Genomic DNA, 22604 nt, shown 5'->3' with positions numbered 1-22604 from the left:
AAGGTAAGGACATGCAAATTAAATACTTTGATAGTTAAAAATAAATTTGAAAAGGAAGATTGATTGATTGATTGATTGTGCAAAGCCAAAAAGCTCACTCATTTAGCTAACCAATGGCAAGTATTTTTAGTCTACACCCAGTTTCAGGCACAGTGAGGATGCAAGCTCAGCCTCTTTGGTTTCTTACCAGGCATCTTGTGGTCAGCTGGCAGTGATGCAGACCGGGGAACCAGCAAACAGTATTCCCAAACCCAGAACCCAGAATCTGCTTTACGCTAATATCAAGAGTTATTTTCTTAATGAATGTTTTGTTCGGTTTGGTTTTGGTTTTCCAAGCCTGGGTTTCTCTGTAGAGCCCTGGCTGTCCTGGAACTCACTCTGTAGACCAGGCTGTCCACAACTCAGAGGTCCCTTTAATCCCTGCCTCTGCTTCCCCAGTGTTGAGATTGAAGGCCTGTCTAAATGAAGACATTTGAAATATTTGTTTTTATTATGTGTATGGGTGTTTTGACTGCGTGTGTGTCTGTGCATAATGTTCATGCACTGCCAAAAGATGCCAGAAGAGGGTTTTACATCCATTGGAACTGGAGCTACAGATAGCTGAGCTATGTAGGTGTTGGAAATTGAACCCAGATCCTCTATGAACAAGTCTTCTTCCAAGGCTTGGAACATTTTGGTGAATCGGGGTAGCATTCTATTGATCTTTGGTAGATTTCTGATGACAACATTACATCACTTGATAACACTTATTTTCAAGAATGAGAAACTAGACATGAAGGGGGATAATGACTTTGAAAGTGTGAAGAAGGAGGCCGTTTAAGTGCTATGTCCAGTGTGGGGGTCGGGTGGAGCCATGAAAGTTCAGCATGGACAGAAACCAGTTCACTGGATGGGTTACAACTTGGAACTCTGAACTTTGTTTTTTTAGATAGAAGAGGTTTCACTTTATAGCCCACATGAAACTCACTATGTAGTTCAGGCTAGTCTCAAACTCAGGGAAATCCTCCTGCCTCAGACTCATGAACTGGTATTACAGACAAGCAGCACCAGCTAAAGTTTAAACTTTTAAATTTATAGAAAACTAGCTGGGAGATGGTGGCACAGGCTTTTAATTCCAGCACTGGGGAGGCTGAGGAAGGCAGATCTCTGTGACTTTGAGGACAGCCTAGTCTACAGAGTGAGTTCCAGAACAGTCTCCAAAGCTACAGAGAAACCCTGTCTCCAAGAAAAAATTTACAGAAAACTGCCAAGGTGTGATGATGGTCTTTAATCTCAGCCCCTGGGAGGCAGAAGCAGAAGGATCTCTGAGTAGGAGGCCAGGCCAGGGCTGCCAAGGAGAGTCCCTTTCTAAAAAATAAAATAAAAATTTACAGCAGACCTGAAGCAGACATTTCCAATGTTTTCTTTTTTTGTGTGCTGAGAATGCAACACTGCACTAGCAAGCTTCACACCACCACTTTTATTAAAATTTAAAAAAATTGTTTTGGCAGGTGAGGTGACTCAGCTGGTAAAGGCACATGCCACCAAGCCTGAGGACCAGGGTTCAATCACCAAGACCCACATAGTGTGTAGAATTCTCATAGTTCTCTGACATCCATACCTGTGCCTCAGCATTCACACACTCACAAGCACACACACACACAGAGACAGAGAAAGAGAGAGAGAGAGACTAAATAAATGTAATAATTAAGAAAATTTTTATGATTTATTTATTGTGTGTGCATGTATGCCTGCAGGCCAGGAGAGGGCACCAGATCTCCAGCTCCCAACCATAAACACACACACTTTAAGGTACATGTTTTACTTATTGATTTACTACTACTGCTGCTGCTGCTGCTGCTGCTGCTGCTACTACTACTACTACTACTACTACTACTACTACTATTACTAAGACAGGGTCTCTCTGTTGAGTTCAAGGCCAGCTTGGACTACATTATAGTAAGTTCCAGGACAGCCAGGACTATGAAGAAAAACTGTCTTGAAAACCAAAAATGGAAAAATTACTTAAAAAAACAAAATATCCAATCCTTCCAGGTGGTGGAGGTTCACACCATTAGTCCCAGCACTTGGGAGCAGAGGCAGGTGAATCTCTGAGCCTGGACTATAAAGTGAGTTCCAGGACAGCCAGGGGTACACATCCCATTGTTCTTCTTGTCAACCTGAGTCCCTGTGATCTGAACCATTTGCACTCCATTTTCTTTCCAATATATTAGGCACTGTGAAGCCATATGCTCTAGAACCTCATGATGAGAGATATGTCTGTAAGATGCCATGACTTGGTTATGGCGATGGGGAAAGAAACAGATATTGAAATGCTGGGAATAAGTGGGCTGTGCACTCCGATGAAGACACGCTAGCAACCCATAAAACTCAGCACATTTTATTATAGGCAATCAAGGATGTCCAAAGTATACATACACTCCCAACACTAGGCTTCCATTTTTAGTACCAGAAGAAACCTTATCCTACTTATTGAGGAAGTAAGGCAAAAAATTCTGCCCTCCAAGGTATAGAATCGCGAGTGAAAGCACTCCCAACAGGAGCAAAAGAGACTTTCTTGGGCTCCCTTTCAGCCCTGAGTATATCCAGCAGCTCAGCACAAAGTAGTTTAAATTCCTGATAGCATAACAGAGGGGTAGGGTACAGCTCATGGGTCAGCTTTCTCAGCTTGGCTGTGTGATGTAGAAGGTTCTTCAGGACAAGCAGAGAGATATCATTATTTTTGAAATTGACCTTAGTAAGCTGGGAACATTGGCTCAGGGAAGGCAAGATAGCATTGAAATGACAGTCCTTCATCTTGCACTCCTCCAATTCCAGGGTTTGCAGGGTTCTTGCGATTCTCTCAAGGAGAACCCCAAGAAGCTTAGGGCATGAATCAGAGAGCTCTACACCACTCAGGTTCAGATGTTTGAGCTCCTGGATGTTCAAGCACTGGCTCAGGTAGTCCAAGTCTGACTGGGAGAGCCGGCAGTCAGTGATTGACAGGGTCTGCAAGGGGTTCTTCAGGCACCTAGGGAGACATCAAGAGATTAGTTATGCCAAACAGTATTGAAGAGTATTGGTGGGAATGAAAGCAAGGCAGATGATGCTTTTCCAAAATTTAGTCTGTCTATATGATGGATTCGTTCAGTTTCATCCTAGCAGTGTCTTTAAGAGTCCCCTGCAGCCGGGCGGTGGTGGGGCACGCCTTTAATCCCAGCACTCAGGAGGCAGAGCCAGGTGGATCTCTGAGTTCCAGGCCAGCCTGGACTACCAAGTGAGTTCCAGGAAATGCACAAAGTTATACCAAGAAACCCTGTCTCGAAAAACCAAAAAAAAACAAACAAAAAAAAAAAACAAGCAAACAAACAAAAAACAGGTCCTGGGGATTTAGCTCAGAGGTAGAGTGCTTGCCTAGCAAGCACCAGGCCCTGGGTATGTTCCTCAGCCCAGGAGGGAAAAAAAAGACAAAAAGCAAATAAAAAAAAAAAAAGATAATATGGGACTGGAGAGATGGCTCAGAGGTTAAGAGCACTGCTTGTTCTTCCAAAGGTCCTGAGTTCAGTTCCCAGCAATCACATGGTGGCTCACAACCATCTGTAAAGAGATCTGGTTCCCTCTTCTGGCCTGCAGGGATATGTGCAAACAAAACACTGTATACATAATAAATAAATAAATCTTTAAGAGTCCCTTTCTATGGGGCCTGGGACACAGCCAGTCCCCAGGAACCTCCACCCAACTCTGCCCCAGTTGCTGGCCAGCAGGGAAAATTCTTGTGGCCAGGCTCCTCTTACAAAACCCCCATCAGACCCTGCAATCTAGGAGACTCACACCCTATCCCAATACCCATCTACCTGAGACCCCAGTAACTTCCTGAGACAAGGAATCCAATCTGCCAGCTCTCACTGGATCAAGAGGTGAGTGACCCTTCTCCCACCCAGAGAGTCCTGCCTCTAGGACCTAGGTCCTAGGACACAACCAGTCCCCAGGAACCCCCATCCAACTCTGTCCCAGTTGCTGAGCAGCAGGGAAAACTCCTGGAGCCAGGCTTTCCCCACCAAAAACTCCCATCAGACTGAGCAATCTACAAGACCCACACCCTACTCCAATACCCATCTGGCTGAGACTCCATAACGTCCTGAGACAAGGAATCCACCAGCTCTCATTGGACCAAGAGTGGATTTCTGAGACACTGGATCTACTAGCTCTCATTGGACCAAGAGAGGCTTCTTGAGAAAAAGAATCCACCAGCTCTGACTAGACCTAGAGCCCTGATAAGACCAAGAGGGGCTCCCTGAGCCACAGAATCAGCTAGCATGGATGGAGAAAGAATAGCTCCATGAGGTACAGAATCTGTCAGCTCCAATTAAACCAAGAGCTAAGATTGAGACACAGACACAAGTTAGATTTCAACAAACAAACAAACAAACAAACTATAGAAAGCCTTCAATGTCATGGAAACTGAATAATGTCCAACTGAAGCACCAATGGGTCAAGGAAGAAATGAAGAATCTAAAGACTTCCTAGAGTTCAATGATAATGAATGTACTCCATACCCAAACTTATGGGACACTCTGAAAGCAGTGCTCAGAGGAAAATACATAGCACTAAATGCACACATAAAGAAGTTGGAGAAATCTCACACAAATGACTTAATAGCACACCTTAAAACTCTAGAACAAAAAGAAACAAAAACTCACCCAGTAGGAATAGACACCAGGAAATAATCAAATTGAGAGATGAAATCAATAAAATAGAAACAAAGAGAACAATACAAAGAATCAATAAAAAAGAGTTGGTTCTTTAAAAAAAAAATCAACAAGATAGACAAGCCCTTGTCTGCACTAACCAAAAAGCAGAGAAAGAGCATCCAAATTAACAAAATCAGAAATGAAAAGGGAGGTATAACAACTGACAATGATGAAATCCAAAGAATCATCAGGTCATACTTAAAAAACCGGTACTCTACAAAATTGGAAAATCTGGAAGAAATGGACAATTTTCTGGATAGGTACCACATACCAAAGTTAAATCAAGACCAGATAAACGATTTAAATAGACCAATAACCACTAAGAAAATAAAAACAGTCATTAAAAGTCTCCCACCCACAGAAAGCCCAGGACCAGAAGTTTTCTGCGCAGAATTATACCAGTTTTTCAAAGAAGAGCAAATTTCAATACTCTTCAAATTGTTCCATACAATAGAAACAGAAGGAACATTACCAAGCTCTTTTTATGAGGCTACAGTTACCCTGATACCCAAACCAGACAAAGATGCAAAAAAGAAATAGAATTACAGGCCAATCTTCCTCATGAACAATGATACAAAAGTACTCAACAAAATATTGGCAAACCAAATCTAAGAACGCATTAAAAAATTATCCACCGTGATCAAGTAGGCTTCATCCCAGAGATAGAAGGATGGTTCAACATAAGAACATAAGAAAGTCTGTCAATATAATACACCATATAAATAAACTACAAAAAAAGTGATTTTTTTAAACTGGATGCTGAAAAAGCATTTGACAAAATCCAACACCCCTTCATGAAAAAGGTCCAAGAGATCAGGCATACAAGAAGCATACCTAAACTTAATAAAGGCAATTTACAGCAAGCCAACATCAAATTAAATGGAGAGAAAATCAAAGCGATTCCACTAAAATCAGGAATCCACTCTCCCCATGTTTATTCAATATAGTACTTGAAGTTTTAGCTAGAGCAATAAGACAATAAAAGGAGATCAAGGGGATACAAATTGGAAAGGAAGAAATCAAAATGTCACTCCTTGTAGACAATATGATAGCATACATAAGTGACCCCAAAAATTCTAGCAGTGAACTCCTATAGCTGATAAATTCCTTCAGTAAAGCTGCAGGATACAAGATAAAAAAAATCAGTATCCCTCCTATACACAAATTATAAAAGGGCTGAGAAAGAAATCAGAGAATCACACTTTACAATAGCCACAAATAATATAAAATACCTTGGTGTAACTCTAAGCAAGTGGAAAACCTGTTTGACAAGAGCAAGAAAGAAATTGAAGAAGGTATCAGAAAATGGAAAGATGCCCCATGCTCATCGATAGGTAGGATTAATATAGTAAAAATGGCAATCTTACCAAAAACAATCTACAGATTCAATGCAATCCCCATTAAAAATTCCAACACAATTCTTCACCAACCTCAAAAGAACAATACTCTACTTCATATAGAAAACAGAAAACCCAGGATAGCTAAAAGAATCCTTACAACCAAGCTACCTCTGGAGGCATCACCATCTTTGACATCAAGCTGTACTATAGACCTATAGTAATAAAAACAGCCTGGTATTAACATACAAATGGAATATGGACCAATGGAATCAAATTGAAGACCCTGACATTTATCCACACACATGATTCTTGAGAAAGAAGCCAAAACTGTACAATGAAAAAAGAAAGTATCTTCAACAAATGGTGCTGGCATAACTGGATGTCAACATGGTAAAAGATTTCAAATAGATCCATATCTGTCACCATGCACAAAACTCAAGTCCAAATGGATCAAAGACCTCAACATAAATCCAGTTCCCCTGAACTTGATAGAAGAGAAAGTAGGAAGTACCCTTGAATGCACTGGCACAGGAGACCACTTCCTAAATATAACACCAGTAGCACCGATACTGAGGGCAAGAATTAATGAAGGCAACAATTAATAAAAGGGACCTGCTGAAACTGAGAAGCTTCTGTAAGGTAAAAGACACAGTAAACAAGACAAAATGACAGCCTATAGAATCAGAAAAGATTTTCACCAGCCCCACATCTGAAAGAGGACTGATTCCAAAATATATAAAGAACTCAAGAAACTACACATCAAAGTAAAGAACAATCCAATTAAAAAATGGGTATAGGGGTGGTGGTGGCACACACCTTTAATTTCAGCACTCAGGAGGGAGAGCCAGATGGATCTCTGTAAGTTCGAAGCAAGCCAGGTCTACAGAGTGAGATCCAGGACAGGCAACAAAACTACACAGAGAAATCCTGTCTCAAAAAAAAAAAAAAAATAAATAAATAAATAAATAAATAAATAAATAAATAAATAAATAAATAAATAAACAAAAAGGGGGGCTATAGAGCTAAACATAGAATTCTCAAAAGAATAACTTCAAATGGCCGAAAGACAATTAAGGAATTGCTCAGCATCCTTAATCATCAGGGAAATGCAAATCTGAGATACCATCTTACACCTGTCAGAATGGCTAAGAAAAAAGTACTGCAGACAGCTTATGTTGGAGAGGATGTTGAGCAAGGGGAACACTCCTCCACTGTTGGTGGGAGTGCAAACTGGTACAGCCACTTTGGAAATCAGTATGGTGGTTTCTCAGAAAATTGGGAATCAATCTACCTCAAGACCCAGCCATACCACTCTTGGACATATATATACCCAAGGAATGCTCAAACATACCACAATGACACATGCTCAATTCCGTTCATAGCAGCATTATTCATAATAGCCAGATCCTGGAAACAATCTAGATGACTGTCAGCTGAAGAATGGATTAAGAAAATGTGGTACATATACACAATGGAATACTACTCAGCAGAGAAAAACAATGACAGCATGAAATTTGCAGGCAAAGGAATGGAACTAGAAAATACCATCCTGAATGAGGTAACCCAGACTCAGAAAGACAAACGTGGTATGTATGTACTCACTCATTAAGTGGATACTCGAAATAAAGCAAAGGATAATCAGACAACAACCCACAACACCAGAGAAGCTAACTAACACGGAAGACCCAAAGAAGGACACATGGATCACCCTGGTTAGGGTAAATAGACAATATTACCATGAGTAAAATCTGGATGAGGGGTGAGCAATAGAGGGTAGGGAATAGGGGATAAGAACATGAGGAATGGGATGGTTGAGCTGAAACAGGGATTAAGAAGGAAAGCAATGAGAGAAATACCATGATAGAGGGAGATATCGTGGGGATATAGAGAAACCCAGGGCTAGGGAAATTGCCAGAAATCCCCAAGAATGAATCCAGCGCATGGGGAGAGGGTGCCTGAACTAAACTTAAACTGGCTTTCCCCTGTAATCAGATGGGTGAATACCATAACTGTCATCACAGAGCTTTTCTCCAATGACTGATGGAGGCAGATGCAGGGGTCCACTACCAAGCACCAGGCAGAGCTCCAGGTGTCCAGTCCAAGAAAGAGAAGAGAGATTCTATGAGCAAGTGCATCAGGACCATGATAGGGAAACATGCAGTGACAAACAAACCAAACTAGTGGGAAATCATGAAAGGTGGATCAACAGCTGTGGAGCCTGCATGGGACTGGACTAGGCCCTCTGCATGATGAGACAGTTGCATAGCTTGATCTGCTTGGGGAGCCCCCTGGCGGTAGGATCAGAATCCATCTCTGGAGCATGAGCGGGCTTTTTGTATCACCCTACCTATGATGGGACAATTTGTACAGCTTACAGGCAGGGGGAAGGGATTGGACTTGCTTCTACTGGATATGCCTCCTCATGGGAGGCCTTGCCTTCTTGTGGGTAGGAGTGGGGTATGGTTTGGGATGGGGAGGGTCCGGAGAAGAGGGAACATGAGTATCTTCGATTCGTGTGTAAAATGAATGAAAAATTTTTCTTTATATATATAAAATAAGAGTCACCTCATATGTATGTTCCCACCACAGCTGTGTCCTGTTTCCCAATATCACCTTTTCCCCATCTACTCAACCCCTTTTTGGACCCTAAACAACTTTTTATGCATGAGCAATTGCAGGTGTGCTAGTGCCTGTTCACACATGTCTGAGCATAGGGCTCATCTGCCGGGTTAACCTATGTCTCCACCACTGCTAGGTTCACAGTGGTCAGACCATCAAGGACCCACTAATCTGTAGAGAAAAGGATATGGTTACTATGTTCTGGAGGAAGCTCTCCATCCTTCCTTACCTGAGCCACTTTTCAAGGCAGCCTGTTAAAAAGTAGATTTTATATACAGAGAGATTCTGGAGACAAGGGAATCTGGAGATCTGAGAAAGCAACATGCTTATCCATTCCTGCACTGCAGAAGCAGCAGATATGACAGGCTCCCAAATCATTGCTAGCACGAGGGTGTGAAGATTTCTCATCTGCTCCAGGTAAGGACAAAGCTCTACGATGAATTCAAGTGACCATTGACTCAGCTGCAGCTCCAGGATATAGTCTAGATTTATCATTTTAAAGACCTGTACAGCACTGAAGACAGGTGAATAACAAATCTTCAGCTTTCTACAGCATAGATGAATTGAATCTTTTCGCTGCTGGACCCACTGTAGCAAGTACGAGTCACATTGATTGTACCTGGCCCTCATGAGTTCAAGATCAGTTACTACCTCAATACATTTCTTCACCGCAGAGTTAGAACTGATTTCCACTGGTTGCTCCTGCCCCTCAGCTTGTGGTGAGCAGACACCTTCATGGGTTCCTGCCCTAATGCTCCAGAAGTCATGGTCCACATCCGTCAAATCAAGCACTCTGAGGTTTGACCTCCTGTTGGTAAAACAGGTAGAATTCCCAGAAAATAAGACAATAAGACAAGATACATCTTACAGTCTACTTCTTGTCCACATCTCATATCAGCTTCCCTTCCATATCTTTCCTTTTTCTAGATCAAGTCTCGTGCTCAGTGAAAATGGTCTTTGCCAGCAAGGCATCTATCTCATTTCTCTCCATTCCATTCCCATTAACCCCAGCCTAATTCCATTTTTAACTGTGGAGCTGGCAGGGAGAGGCCTATTCCTCAGTGGCTATGTCTACTCTTGTGCCCTCCACATTTGCCATTAATTGCCCAGACGCCTGAGACCTGGCCCAATCCTCTACAGTTCTCTATGCTGATGCTATAAGAAGCCTCTGATCCACCTTTGGCCAAGTTCTCCCTGTCCCCAGTCGTTCCTTCTCTGCACTGCCACAGACTTCCTCCACCCTAGAGGGGCCCTGATTACCTGGGATGAACCTTGTCTGCAATCAGCACATCTAGTCCAGCAAGCAGAGCTTTTAAAGTCTCCAGGTCAGAGTCCTTTATCAGGGCTCCTGCAGAAAGGCCTGGGAATGGCCAGGCAGACACCATGGCCCTCAAGATGTTTGTATGTCTATCATTGAAGGCCTCCTCAAACATCTCCGGGAGCAGCCCCACAGGCAGGTCCTCCAGAATAGAAATGGTCAAGTCCTCCTCTATCAGCAGCCTCTGTCTTGCCAGCTGCATGAGTGTGGGTGGGGCCTGGTCTCCCATCATGACTGGTTTTCAGGGATAATAATGCTGAGGAAGCATGAAAGAAAAGACACCATTTAGAAAACTTAGGAAGCCCTTCTTCTTCCCACACAAGAACCTCTCTGTGGTGATGGTGGACATCTCAGTTTTCACATTTTGTTCACCATGTGATGGTTTTAAAGCCACACTTCTCCTGTCTGCAATGTGAAGCCTCTCAAAAGCTTGCTCTTTCCCAAACACCCCATCCTATTCCAACCACAGTTCAGGTGAGTCCATTTCCACTAAGGGCTCTCCAGGAATCCTGAAGGCTCACCCATGTGATCAGTTCTCCAGGACCGCAAGGAAAGCAAAGGAAACATCAAGTTTCCAACCTTGCCGATCTCTGTTCACCTGGCTGACCCAGCCTGGAACAATTGAGGGAATCTGTGAGACGGACATCATTAGCTATTGACTTCACTTGTTGGTTATCACTTGTCCTGATGTTTCAGGGAAAGAGGCAGCAGGGCTGTAAGCATGTATTCTCTGTGTTACAGAGCTGGCCAGGGTAGCAAAGAAACAGCCGGGCGGTGGTGGCCCAGGTCTTTATTCCCAGCATTCTGGAGGCAGAGCCAGGTTGATCTCTGTGAGATTGAGGCTAGCCTAGTCTACACAGCAACTTCCAGGACAGGCTCCAAAGCTACACAGAGAAACCCTGTCTTGAAAAACCAAAAAGAAAAAGAAGGAAAGAAAGAAAGGAGGGAAGGAAGGAAGAAAGAAAGGAAGAAAGACTAAAACTTCAGTCAGTAAACCTTCAGTAGGTACTGCCATGGTCTGTAATGTTTGTAAAGCATCTGGAAAAACAGGACTCTGGGATGGAGATGATAATTTACATGTTACAGTCAAGAAACTCATTAGGCCAGTGTCATGGTTAGTTTCTCCTACAGTTCTAGAACATTCTACTTCAGGTCTCCAAAAACTAATGGAAGACTAAAAATAAAAAAGTATGATATTTCAGCCGGGCGGTGGTGGCACACGCCTTTAATCCCAGCACTCGGGAGGCAGAGGCAGGCGGATCTCTGTGAGTTCGAGGCCAGCCTGGGCTACCAAGTGAGTTCCAGGAAAGGCGCAAAGCTACACAAGAGAAACCCTGTCTCAAAAACCAAAAAAAAAAGTATGATATTTCCAATTAAGTATAGAATGATGTTTCACATTTTTAATTCGTACACTGAGACCAGCGAAACAGGCTTCTTCCTGCAAGATTCAGAACATCCTAGTCTCCATGATGCAACCATGTATAAACCAGCAAAGAAAAAGGACTTCTTGCTATTGTGATTGTTGTTATGGGATCTCAGCCAGGGCAGTCCTGGAACACACTCTGTAGCCCAGGCTAGCCTCCAACTCAGAGAGATCTGCATGCCTCTGTCTCCCAAATGCTTGGATTAAGGGTATACACAACCATTTCTGGTTTAAATTGACCTAAACATCAGCACAAGCTGGGTGTTAGCAGCACATGCCTTTAATCTCATCACTTGGAGACAATTTCTATGAGTTCAAGTCAGCCTGTTCTACAGACAGATTCTGTGTCATGTCAAAACACCAAAAAAAAAAAAAGAAAGGAAAGAAGTAAGGAAGGAAGGAAGGAAGGAAGGAAGGAAGGAAGGAAGAAGAAAGGAAAAAGAAAGGAAGAAGAAAGGAAGAAGAAAGGAAGAAAACGAAAAAGACCAGCATATTCAAATTGTTTGAAAGATTCATATGTAACTATCCCCCAGAATTTCCTGGAGTTCAGGTTCACCCTGATATTCACAGTGGAACTGCCTCTAAACAGGGACACTACAAACAGACTCAAATAATGACTTTGACATAAACAAAACTTGCTGGCTCTGATTATGATCCAGCAAAATGTCTGAGAACTTCAGGCCAGGCAGAGTTATGTAGGAAGTTCTTGTCAAAAACCAAAAAATTAGCCGGACAGTGGTGGCAGAGGCAGGGGATCAGTGTGAGTTCGAGGCCAGCCTGGGCTACAGAGTGAATTCCAGGACAGGCTCCACAGCAACACAGAGAAACCCTGTCTCGAAAAACCAAACAAACAAACAAAACAAAATAAAAAAAAAAAAAAACCCAAAAAATTAGCAACTAAAAGAGATAGATTGTAGTGAACCCAAGGCTAGACTCTGGGTGAGACAAGGTGACTTGATGGAGGTAAGGGACTTACTTAACTGATCCAAACACTGGTAACAGATGTCTGGATCCCAGTCTGGGGAGACGGTGGCTCCAAGAGGCTCCAGGCTCCAAGACTGAGAATTTCTGATTGTTCTGACCGTTATATACTTCTCCACACACCTCCCAGATGAAATCTGAAGCCTGATTGAATGACTGAGGCTCCACCCACTTCTTTTGTAATTCTGACGTTGTCTATGTGGAGTGGATCAGATCTTTACCTATGAAAAGATCTTAGACTAACTAAAGCAATGGTTACTAACCAATTTATTAACCCAACTAAGTGTGGGGCATTTACTCACCAACCCCACAGCTCCCCAGAGTTTTCTTGAGTGTGAGCAGCAGGAAATATTAGATAGAAGGATTTATTTTGGAGAATATCGAGGAGATAAACAGATAGAAAATAAAGGATAGCCTCGAGAGGGCCTGGAACCTTTTCCTACGGGCCCCCTACTGTCTCTGCCCAAGGGTTTTTATAAAGACGCCAAGGGGTGGAGCAAAAGACCTCCTCCCCCAGCACAGCCAAGGGCAGACCATCTCAGACCCCTGCACTCAGGCCCGTGGTCCTAATCATCCTCTATGCGGACCTGCTGGGTAAAGCCACGAGGAACCCGAGAACAGGCTCCCACAACTAAGGCACAGTGACTTGTTAGTTATGGATTGATGGACTTGGTTTTTTTTTTTTTTTTTTTCCGGTTTTTTGAGACAGGGTTTCTCTGTGTAGCTTTACGCCTTTCCTGGATCTCACTCTGTAGACCAGGCTGGCCTCGAACTCACAAAGATCCTCTTGCCTCTGCCTCCCGAGTCCTGGGATTAAAGGCGTGCACCACCACCACCTGGCTTCTGAATCTTTGAGATGCAGTTTCACAGTGTACTACCTAAGGTTAGCTTGATTGGTGCCTAGACTGGGCTCCAACTCTCAGCAACCCTCCTGTATCATATTGCCCTGTGACATGGTGTAAGCTGCCATTTCTGAGTTTTGTTCATATACCTACAACAGTTCTGACAGTGAGTCAGCTCAGAATTTACAGGACTGTTCCTCATGAGAGACCTGAACTATAAAGCTGACCATGTCGCTGTTAAAGGACTTTTGGCCTGGTCATGAATCACTTCTGGAATTTTATAGCTGCATTGGATTCATTTTGTGATATTGGTACTGAGGATGCAGCAGCTTAGCTGATAAAGTGTCTGTAGCATGCATACATATTACAGGAGACAAGACAAGAGGAGAGTAAAAGTTTGAGTCTAGCCTGAGCTACATAATGAAATCCTGTCTGAACCAGCAACACTGAGAGCTGTGGGACAGTCTCAAAGGCAGAAAGACCTGAAGAATCAAGAATTCTATACCATGACTCCCCATCTTATGCTCGTAAAGCCTCCATCCACTCAATGAAGCATGGGGAACCTTTTGCAAGAATCCACTTGGCTAGGATCACCATGCCCCACCCAATATCTACTGCTGCCAGAAAGCAAATATTAAAACTTTTAAATAAACAATGATAAGCTGACACCAAGGGGATGGCACATTGGTTAATCTAACAGGGCCACAGACCTTAGCAGGCCTCCAGACCTTAGCATAACTGACTCCATGATGGAAGAACCGGTCAGGCTATAAAACTCAGCAGGCAGAAAGTAAGCACCACAACCCAATACAAAAACAAAACCTAATGACTCAAAATTCATAGTTCTAGGAAAGTCTCAAATGGACCAACCTTGCTTTGTTTTAGCTTCTATAATTTGATTTCTGGATATTTAACTGAACTATGTCTACCCAGAACATGGTTTTCATGCTTAAAAGCTCATCCTGGGAAAGGCTCAGTTCTACACAGAGAGCCTGAGCTCTCAGTATAGACACGGGTCCATTGATAATGACTTTTTTTTGGGGGGGGAGGGGGATTTGAGACAGTGTTTCTCTGTGTAGTTTTGCGCCTTTCCTGGAACTCACTTTGTAGACCAGGCTGGCCTCCAACTCACAGAGATCCACCTGCCTCTGCCTCCCGAGTGCTGGGATTAAAGGCACACACAACTACCGCCCGGCAGATAAAGACTTTCTATTGGCTTAAACCCATGCCTGAGCAGTGTTGTTTCTGGTTAACACCCCTCAAAAGAGAGAACTCAGTGTGCCCTTAGTACTCATTAGCAGTCTCAAAGCCAGACTGTCATCAGACTAAGCATGTGGGGTCTCCCACAAGAACTGATAAAGACATAATTAACCTTTGTCCACCAGGTACCAATCCCTGCTCCTCTGAATCTTATTCCCCCTTGGAACGATTACTCAGGAAAATGCAATGTGACCAGCTTCTTGTCAGGGCAAAGACACTGATCACCTTTTAAGGCCCTCAAAAGAGACAGTGCCAATGTTATGTGCCCAAACCACCCTGGCTCTGCATTCCACAGATGGAACCTGAGTCTCTGTTCTTCCATGTTTCTCTTAGGAGTGGTGGCTGAAAGGTTTTACACTCCATAAGCCTCTCTGTAGACGTAGCTTCAAGTCAGGCCAAACTAGAAAAATCCCCGGTTTAAGGGTTAAAGTGCTCCCAGGTGGTTTTCTAGCCACCCAGAGAAGATTCAGGGAAGACACATGTCTGTTTCCTTGTGGTGCAGTTAAATAACCTGTGGGAGTGGTTGTAGATGTATAGATCTTACTAAATAAGAAACAGCCAAATTAAAAAAAGAAAGAAAGAAAGAAAGAGAGAGAGAGAGAGAAAGAAAGAAAGAGAGAAAGAAAGAAACAGCCAAATTAAGAGTTAAAAGCCCAAGTGTCCAGAGTACTGGCGAGTAGCCTTAACTTACCAGCTGCTGCCGTCCTTCTGCTCAGAAAACAGAGCTACTTCCTGTGTGTCTGTCTTTTTATGGACTTTCTCTTCTACCTTCTCATTGGTTCTAAACACAGCCGCATGATTTCTTCGTCACAGCCTGTCTATACAGACCTCCAGGTCTCTGTGGTTGGTACTTGGATTAAAGGCGTGTGTAACCAAACTAGCTGTGTCCATGAACACACAGGCTCTGCTTGCCATGTGATCAGATTAAGGGCATGTGCTACCACTGCCAGACTTATGCTAAATGCCTTGCTATGAGCTCTGACCCCCAGGCAACTTTATTTATTAACATAAAAATAAAATCATATTTTAGCCCAAATAAAATATCACCATAAGTCGTCTTGAGATCTCTGGGGAAGGAGTCAGATTTAAAGGGACTTTCGGAGTGACTGGGTCTGGGCAGAGAGGTGGTGCATCCACAAAAACATTCCAAATTCTTTGGGTGCTTGGATGCCAGGGTGACAGGGACTGAGGTGGAACTTCCACCAGAACAGTGACATTATAGCTATACAATTCTGAGCCTCATTAGTGGAGTTCTGAAATTGAACCCAGGCTTCATACATGAGAGTCAAGCACGCCACCAGTTGAGGCACATCCCAGCATTTTTGTTGAAGGGGCTGAAGTCCTAAGTATGGCTGTGTAAGATATCTATAATCATGCCACTCTCTGAAGACAGAAGCCACTAAGTTTTGTATCCAGGTATTTTAAGTTATTAACAAGCTATTGGATTGTTTGTTTATGGAATATTTATGTAATTTTGGTTTTCTGAGGCTCGCCTGGAGTCAAATGTGTAGCCCTTTTCGACTGGAGAATGTTTTATTTCTTGTTTGTCCATACCGGGTTTTTCTTTTCTTTTTTTTCTTTTTTCTTTCTTTCTTTCTTTCTTTTTTTTTTTTTTTTGTTGTTGTTGAATGCCGTTTATTGAAAGAGGGAGGAGGTCTTAAATACAGGCTTACAGCACAATCGGAGAACCCCAGAGGGCAGAAGTTTGCTACCTATGTTTTACCATCTTGCATCTAAGCTCAGACAGGGTTTTTCTATGAAGCATTCCTGCTGTCCTGGAACTCACTCTGTAGCCCAGGCTGGCCACAAACTCACAGAGAACTGCCTGCCTCTGCCTCCCGAATGCTGGGATTAAAGGTATGTGTCACCACTGCCCAGCTACTGAAGAATTTTTTAATATATTGGGATTAGAATTCTGCAGTACACAAAGTCTTCTCATTTCTTTTTGAGTCAGGGACTTGCTACGTTGTCCAAATTAACCTCTCACTCATTCTGCAGACCATTTTTCCTGCTCAGATTCCCAAGAGCTGAAACTCTCGGTGTGAGCTACTGAGACATCTTTGATAGCCTGTTTACTTTGTTTACTTCCATTTAACAGTCTGTTTATCTGGGGCATGGTCTCCCCTAATGCAGGATGGCCGGGGACTAACTAAGTGACCTACCTTCTTTCTAGAGGCTCTCAGGCAAGCATGGCTCTTGTTTGTGGTTTTTGTTTATATATTTTATTTTCTTTCTCATTTACAGGGACATGAGTCTCTGAATGTAAGGTTTCCTTGTGAGCATAAACTGGTCACAGACAGGCAAAATTACCTCTAAAACCTGCTGGGCTGAAGAAAATCCCAGGGGACAAAGAAGACTAGATGAAAGGCCACATACCAAGTAAAGTACATATGCCACCCATTCAGGCCCACCCTCAACTCTAGCACTAGTCCCAAAATTATGGCATTCCCAAGATTCAAGGGATTTCCATCTCTCACTCTCAAGACATTAATAAAGCTGAATTCATATGGCATGCAGGACACTCTTGCTAGCAATATAATAGTCTATTATGTATATGTTTAGATTTGGGGTAAATTATAACATAGGTTATTTCAAAATGTAGTAGCCTTCTGGAAGTTCCAGGTCACCAGCTTCTAAGATCTATGGTTAAGAAGTATAATGAGCCGGGCGGTGGTGGTGCACGCCTTTAATCCCAGCACTTGGGAGGCAGAGCCATGCGGATCTCTGTGAGTAGGAGGCCAGCCTGGGCTACCAAGTGAGTCCCAGGAAAGGCACAAAGCTACACAGAGAAACCCTGTCTCGAAAAACCAAAATATATATATGATGGGAAGGGACCAGACCTGGAGAGACAGAGGGCTCAGAGATTAAGAGAGCATGCTGTTCTCTGGAGGACCTGAGTTTGGGTTTCAGCACTCACATTAGGTGGTGGCTCTTGTAACTGCAGTCCCAGAGGACCCAATGCCCTCTTTAGACCTCTATGGGAACCATATGTACATACACACATGTACATACATAAAAGCAAAGTAAATTATTTTGAAACATGTAACCAGATCCTGAAAGCCTCTGAAAGGATGAGTGTTCCTTGTGGAGACAGGGTGTGCATCAGCATTTAGGACACCTGGCCTGCGCTTAGGGTCCTGAGAGGATATATCTCAGCTGCAAAAAGCATTTGCTGGATGGGCGGTGGTGGCACACGTCTTTAATTCCAGCACTCAGGAGGCAGAGCCAGGAGGATCTCTGTGAGTTCGAGGCCATCCTGTGCTATCAACTGAGTTCCAGGAAAGGTGCAAAGCTACACAGAGAAACCCTTTCTCGAAAAACAAACAAACAAACAAACAAACAAAAAAAAAAGCGTTTGCTGAAGCAAAAATTGGGGAAAATAAAGAATTTGGGAGGGGATGACCCCTGCCTGGATGACACCGCATCCTGGATTGAGAGGAGCGGGCAGCTGCAGAAAGAGAAGAACCTGGCAGAGAAGCAAGTCAAGCTACTAGAGGAGATGGACCAAGAGTTTGGCATGAGCACTCTGGTGGAGGAGGAGTTTGAACAGAGGAGACAGGACTTATATAGTGCCACGGACTTGCAAGGTCTCACTGTGGAACATGCCATCGATTCTTTTCGAGAAGGGGAGACTGTGGTTCTCACGCTCAAGGACAAGGGAGTACTACAGGAGCAGGAGGATGTGCTGGTGAATGTGAACCTGGTGGACAAGGAGCGGGCAGACAAGAATGCAGAGCTTCGGAAGAAGAACTACCTGCCCTATGCGGAAGATGAGAGTGTTAATGATTTGGCACAGTAAACACCCTGCTCTGTCCTGGCCAAATATGATGAGGAGCTGGAGGGCTAGCGACCACATTCCTTCCCTTAGGAGCAGGGTGGCGTGGCTGATGGAGTGAGGGAGCGCGAGCTAGAAGAGATCCGGGCCAGGTTAGTGCTGCAGTCTCAGTCTCTGAGCTCTGTAGGGCCCCAGCTTGCCTCTGAGTACCTAAGTCCCGAAGAGATGGTGACCTTCAAAGAAACCAGGCGAAAAGAAAATCCGAAAGAAGGAGAAGGAGGTGGTAGTGCGGGCAGAAGACTTGCTGCCTCTTGGGGACCAGACTGGGGATGGGGACATTGGATCTAGGATTGTCTCTACAGTTCTGGTCCCATCCCATCTTAATTATAATTCTTAACCATAGCTCTTACTTAGGATCTGGTGACCTGGAACTTCGAGAAGGCTATTGCATTTAGAAATAACCTACAGTATAATTTACCCCCAAATCTTAACATATACATCATAATAGACCATCATATAGCTAGCTAGAGTTCCTGCATGCCATATGAGTTGAGCTTTATTAATGTCTTGAGAGCAAAAGATGAAATCCCTTGAGTCTTGGGAATGCCATAATTTTGGGACCACTCCTAGAGTTGAGAGTGGGCCTGAATGGGTGGCATATGTACTTTACTTGGTATGTGGCCTTTCATGTAGTCTTCTTTGTCCCCTGGGATTTTCTTCAGCCCAGCAGGTTTTGGAGGTAATTTTGCCTGTCTGTGACCAGTTATTCTCACAAGGAAACCTTACATTCAGAGACTCATGTCCCTAGTATATGTTGGTGACGATGTTAGGCTGGCTGAGAACTCACAGAGATCTGCCAGCCTCTACCTGCACAGTGCTGGGATTAAAGGTGTGTGCCACTATGCCCTGCTTATCCTGGCAGTTTTGAATTAGTAAACCCACAGCCACCACTGGAATTCCTGCCTCAGAAGATGTTCATAAAACAATAAACAAACAAAGATATTCCTGCAGACATGGTGGTGCACACCTTTAATCACAGCATGCAGGAAGAAGAAGCAGGTGGTTGTCTTTGAGTTCAAGGCCAGGCAGGAACTTGCCTCACCATACGTTTTCACCACTATGTCTGATTTAAGGGTCCTTTCCTTTGTTTTTGGGGATGGGCAATGCAGCCCAGCCTGGACTCAGACTCACTACCTAAGAAAGGCCAGCTTTGAAGTCTTTCATTTCTTTAGTTAGCTTTTTTGAGACAGAATCTCTCTATTTGGCCCTGACAGTCCTGGACCTCACTATGTAGACCAGACTGGGCTCAACCATACAGAGATTTTCCTGCCTAGACATGGTGGTGCACACCTTTAATCCCAGCACTAGGGAGGGAGAGGCAGGTGGATCTCTATTGTGGGCGCCATGGGCCCTGGCCCCCGGCCCCCGACTGGGAGTGGCTGCAGCCTTGCTTGCTTGACCTTGATCAGATGTCCTCCCTATTCAGATTCCCTACCGGTATCCACCCTTCTGAATGCTTAAGGGAAGTTCCTTGTGTCCTCCCTATTCAGATTCCCTGCCGGTATCCACCCTTCTGAATGCTTAAGGGAAGTTCCTTGTTGTGTATCCTGCATTTTGGGCGTTAACTACTTAGATGCAATAATGTAGAACATTGAGTCTGGAATGTAGACCACTGACAGCGAACTTCTGCCCTCCTGGGGTCCCTCCATTTGTGCTGTAAGCCTGGTACGTACTTAAGGTTTCTTCCCTCTTTCAATAAACGGCATTTGACATCCAATCGTACAGATGACCCGCTGTCTTTTGTCTCTATTTTTTAATCCGCAGCCCTTCGCTCGGACATGGTGAACGGTTATCGGTAATGCGGGCGTTACCGCTACAAATGGAGGTTCCTACCGAGGTCTGAGTAAGAAGGACCAGCTGACGGACACTCTTGGAAGGTCGGCCGGCATTTTAAGGTAAGAGTGGATTGGAATGGGTGCCGCTAGCTCACAGTCACTCCTCGAGGAACAATTAATTGGACTGTTGAGGTGGCAAGGCACTATTATTAAGAGCAAGACGGCTAAAGATTTTGTTCAAATCCTCCAGAATGCTAGTCCTTGGTTTCTGGTCTCCGGAGGATTTAATTTACCAGATTGGGAACAGGTCAAGATTGACTTACAGAAATATTTGCATAAAGAAGGGCCTGATTCCATATCCTTAGCTACTTTTTCTTTGTGGCGCTTGGTTAAGGATGCATTGCTTAGTGAAGATATTGAAGTCCAAGAACACTTAAATGAAGCTAAAACTGTGTTGGAGGAGTCTCAGATAGAGGAGGCTCTCAGAACCCTTAAAACTTCTGATGTTTCTGATTCGGCAGAGTCGTCTCCCGATTCTGCAGAGTCATCTTCAGAGGGTGATGATGTAGAAATCAGATCAAAAAAGGATGCTAGATGCCTAAGAGGGAAATCACAGATTTCTCGCAAGGATAGACCACCAGCCCATAACCTTGACTTTTGCAACACGGAGGTCCTTCCTTCCACACCCATGGAGGGATTGACGGGGGGAGTTGCTTACCCGGTTATAGAGACTCAAAATGTTCAAGGGCAGAGGCAAAGAGAGCACAATCCTCTAGATTTTAAAAGCATCAAACAGCTCAAGGAAGCTGTGATGTCATATGGGCCCCATGCTCCTTTTACCATCGCTATACTTGAATCTTTTTCTGCCTTAAATTGCACCCCTAGCGATTGGATGCAGCTGTGTCGCACTGCTCTCTCTTATTATTTAATTTGGAGGAGTGAGTTTCAAGAACATTGTCAAACTGCAGCTAATAGAAATGCTGCTGCAGGTTTCCTGGCTCGTAATCTTGAGATGCTCACAGGTACAGGGCAGTATGCCACTTTACAAGCACAGATTTTGTATGATCCTGCAGTTTATGCACAGATTAGTGTGGCCGCTACCAGAGCGTGGAAAGGGCTACCTAATAAAGCTGCTGATGAACAACTATCTAAAGTCATTCAAGGGCTGTCAGAACCATTTGCAGAATTTGTAGATCGCCTGCTTCAACTAGCAGGGAGAGTGTTTGGGGATGTTGATCAAGCCATGCCCATAGTAAAGCAATTGGCCTTTGAAAATGCCAATAAATATTGCAAGGAGGCCATTAGGCCTCATAAAAATAAGAGCTTAAATGATTATCTTAAACTATGTAGAGATATAGATGGGCATCACATCATGGGACAGGCAATGGCCTCAGCCATGAGGGGGATTAATTCTGGAGGAAACCGCCCAAAAACCTGTTTTGGATGCAGCAAGCAAGGTCATATTAAGAATAATTGTCCTGGAGCCCAAGCAACGGCAAAGACACGGGGACTTTGCCCGCGATGTAAAAAGGGACATCACTGGAGTAATGAGTGCCAATCTAAGGTTTATGCTCAGGGAAATATGTTACCACCGTCGGGAAATGGGCAGCGGGGTCCGCTCCGGACCCCCCGAAGCCAGGTGTACGGAGCCCTGGATACACCTGCCCCATCCCCAGTTTCCCACCATCCCATCCAGTTTGTTCCTCGAAGGAACCCCTTTTAGTCCAAGACCTTATCAGAGGCACCCCTGGAAGCGCAGGACTGGACCTCTGCTCCGCCACCAGAACAGTATTAACACCTCAGATGGGTCCCCAGGCTCTCGGTACTGGAGTTATGGGTCCACTACCTGCAGGGTCTTTAGGACTGATTCTGGGCAGGAGTAGCGCTCTTATGCAAGGTATTAGAGTAATTCCAGAAGTGATAGATGAAGACTCTAATGGGGAAATTAGAATCATGGTTGAGGCTGGTAAAGGGGTGACAATTATTCCCCAGGGTGCTCGCATAGCACAACTGCTTTTGATGCCCCGCTTTCATACTAATAATCCTTTTCTTAAACCACACAGAGGTGAGGGTGGATTTGGCTCTACGGGCCCTCTAGCATGCTGGGTTTCCACCTTAGAACAAAGACCCATGCTAAATTTAAAAGTTAATGATCACAGTTTTCGGGGTCTTTTAGATACTGGCGCTGACACTTCAGTTATTTCTTTAAAACATTGGCCCGAAGCTTGGCCCCTTAAAGATTCTACCTCTCACCTACAAGGTATCGGCACAGCCCAGACGCCATTACAGAGCAAGCTACTTTTAAATTGGAAGGATGAGGAAGGTCATGCAGGAACTTTTCAACCATTTGTGCTACCTGACATTCCAGTGAACTTGTGGGGACGGGATGTGTTGGATGGCATGGGAGCGGTGCTTACTACACAGCCTGTACAACAGATGCTAAAGAGTCAGGGCTACTGCCCGGGCAAAGGCTTAGGGAAA

General features: G+C 44.0%; 1 protein-coding gene across 1 annotated transcript; it reads right to left on the bottom strand.

The window, feature by feature from the left end:
* Nucleotides 1-2469: 2469 nt before the first annotated feature.
* Nucleotides 2470-10236, bottom strand: LOC143271763 (oogenesin-3-like). The gene is made up of 3 exons (XM_076563633.1): nt 9950-10236; nt 8919-9497; nt 2470-3010 (listed from the first exon to the last, which is right to left on the bottom strand). The coding sequence occupies exons 1-3, from the start codon at nt 10234-10236 to the stop codon at nt 2470-2472; spliced, it is 1407 nt and encodes a 468-aa protein (XP_076419748.1).
* Between the last annotated feature and the right edge of the window lie 12368 nt (nt 10237-22604).

Source organism: Peromyscus maniculatus, chromosome 2, assembly GCF_049852395.1.
Source record: "Peromyscus maniculatus bairdii isolate BWxNUB_F1_BW_parent chromosome 2, HU_Pman_BW_mat_3.1, whole genome shotgun sequence".
NCBI classification, from domain to species: domain Eukaryota; kingdom Metazoa; phylum Chordata; class Mammalia; order Rodentia; family Cricetidae; genus Peromyscus; species Peromyscus maniculatus.
This window is presented reverse-complemented; position numbering and strand designations above follow the sequence as displayed.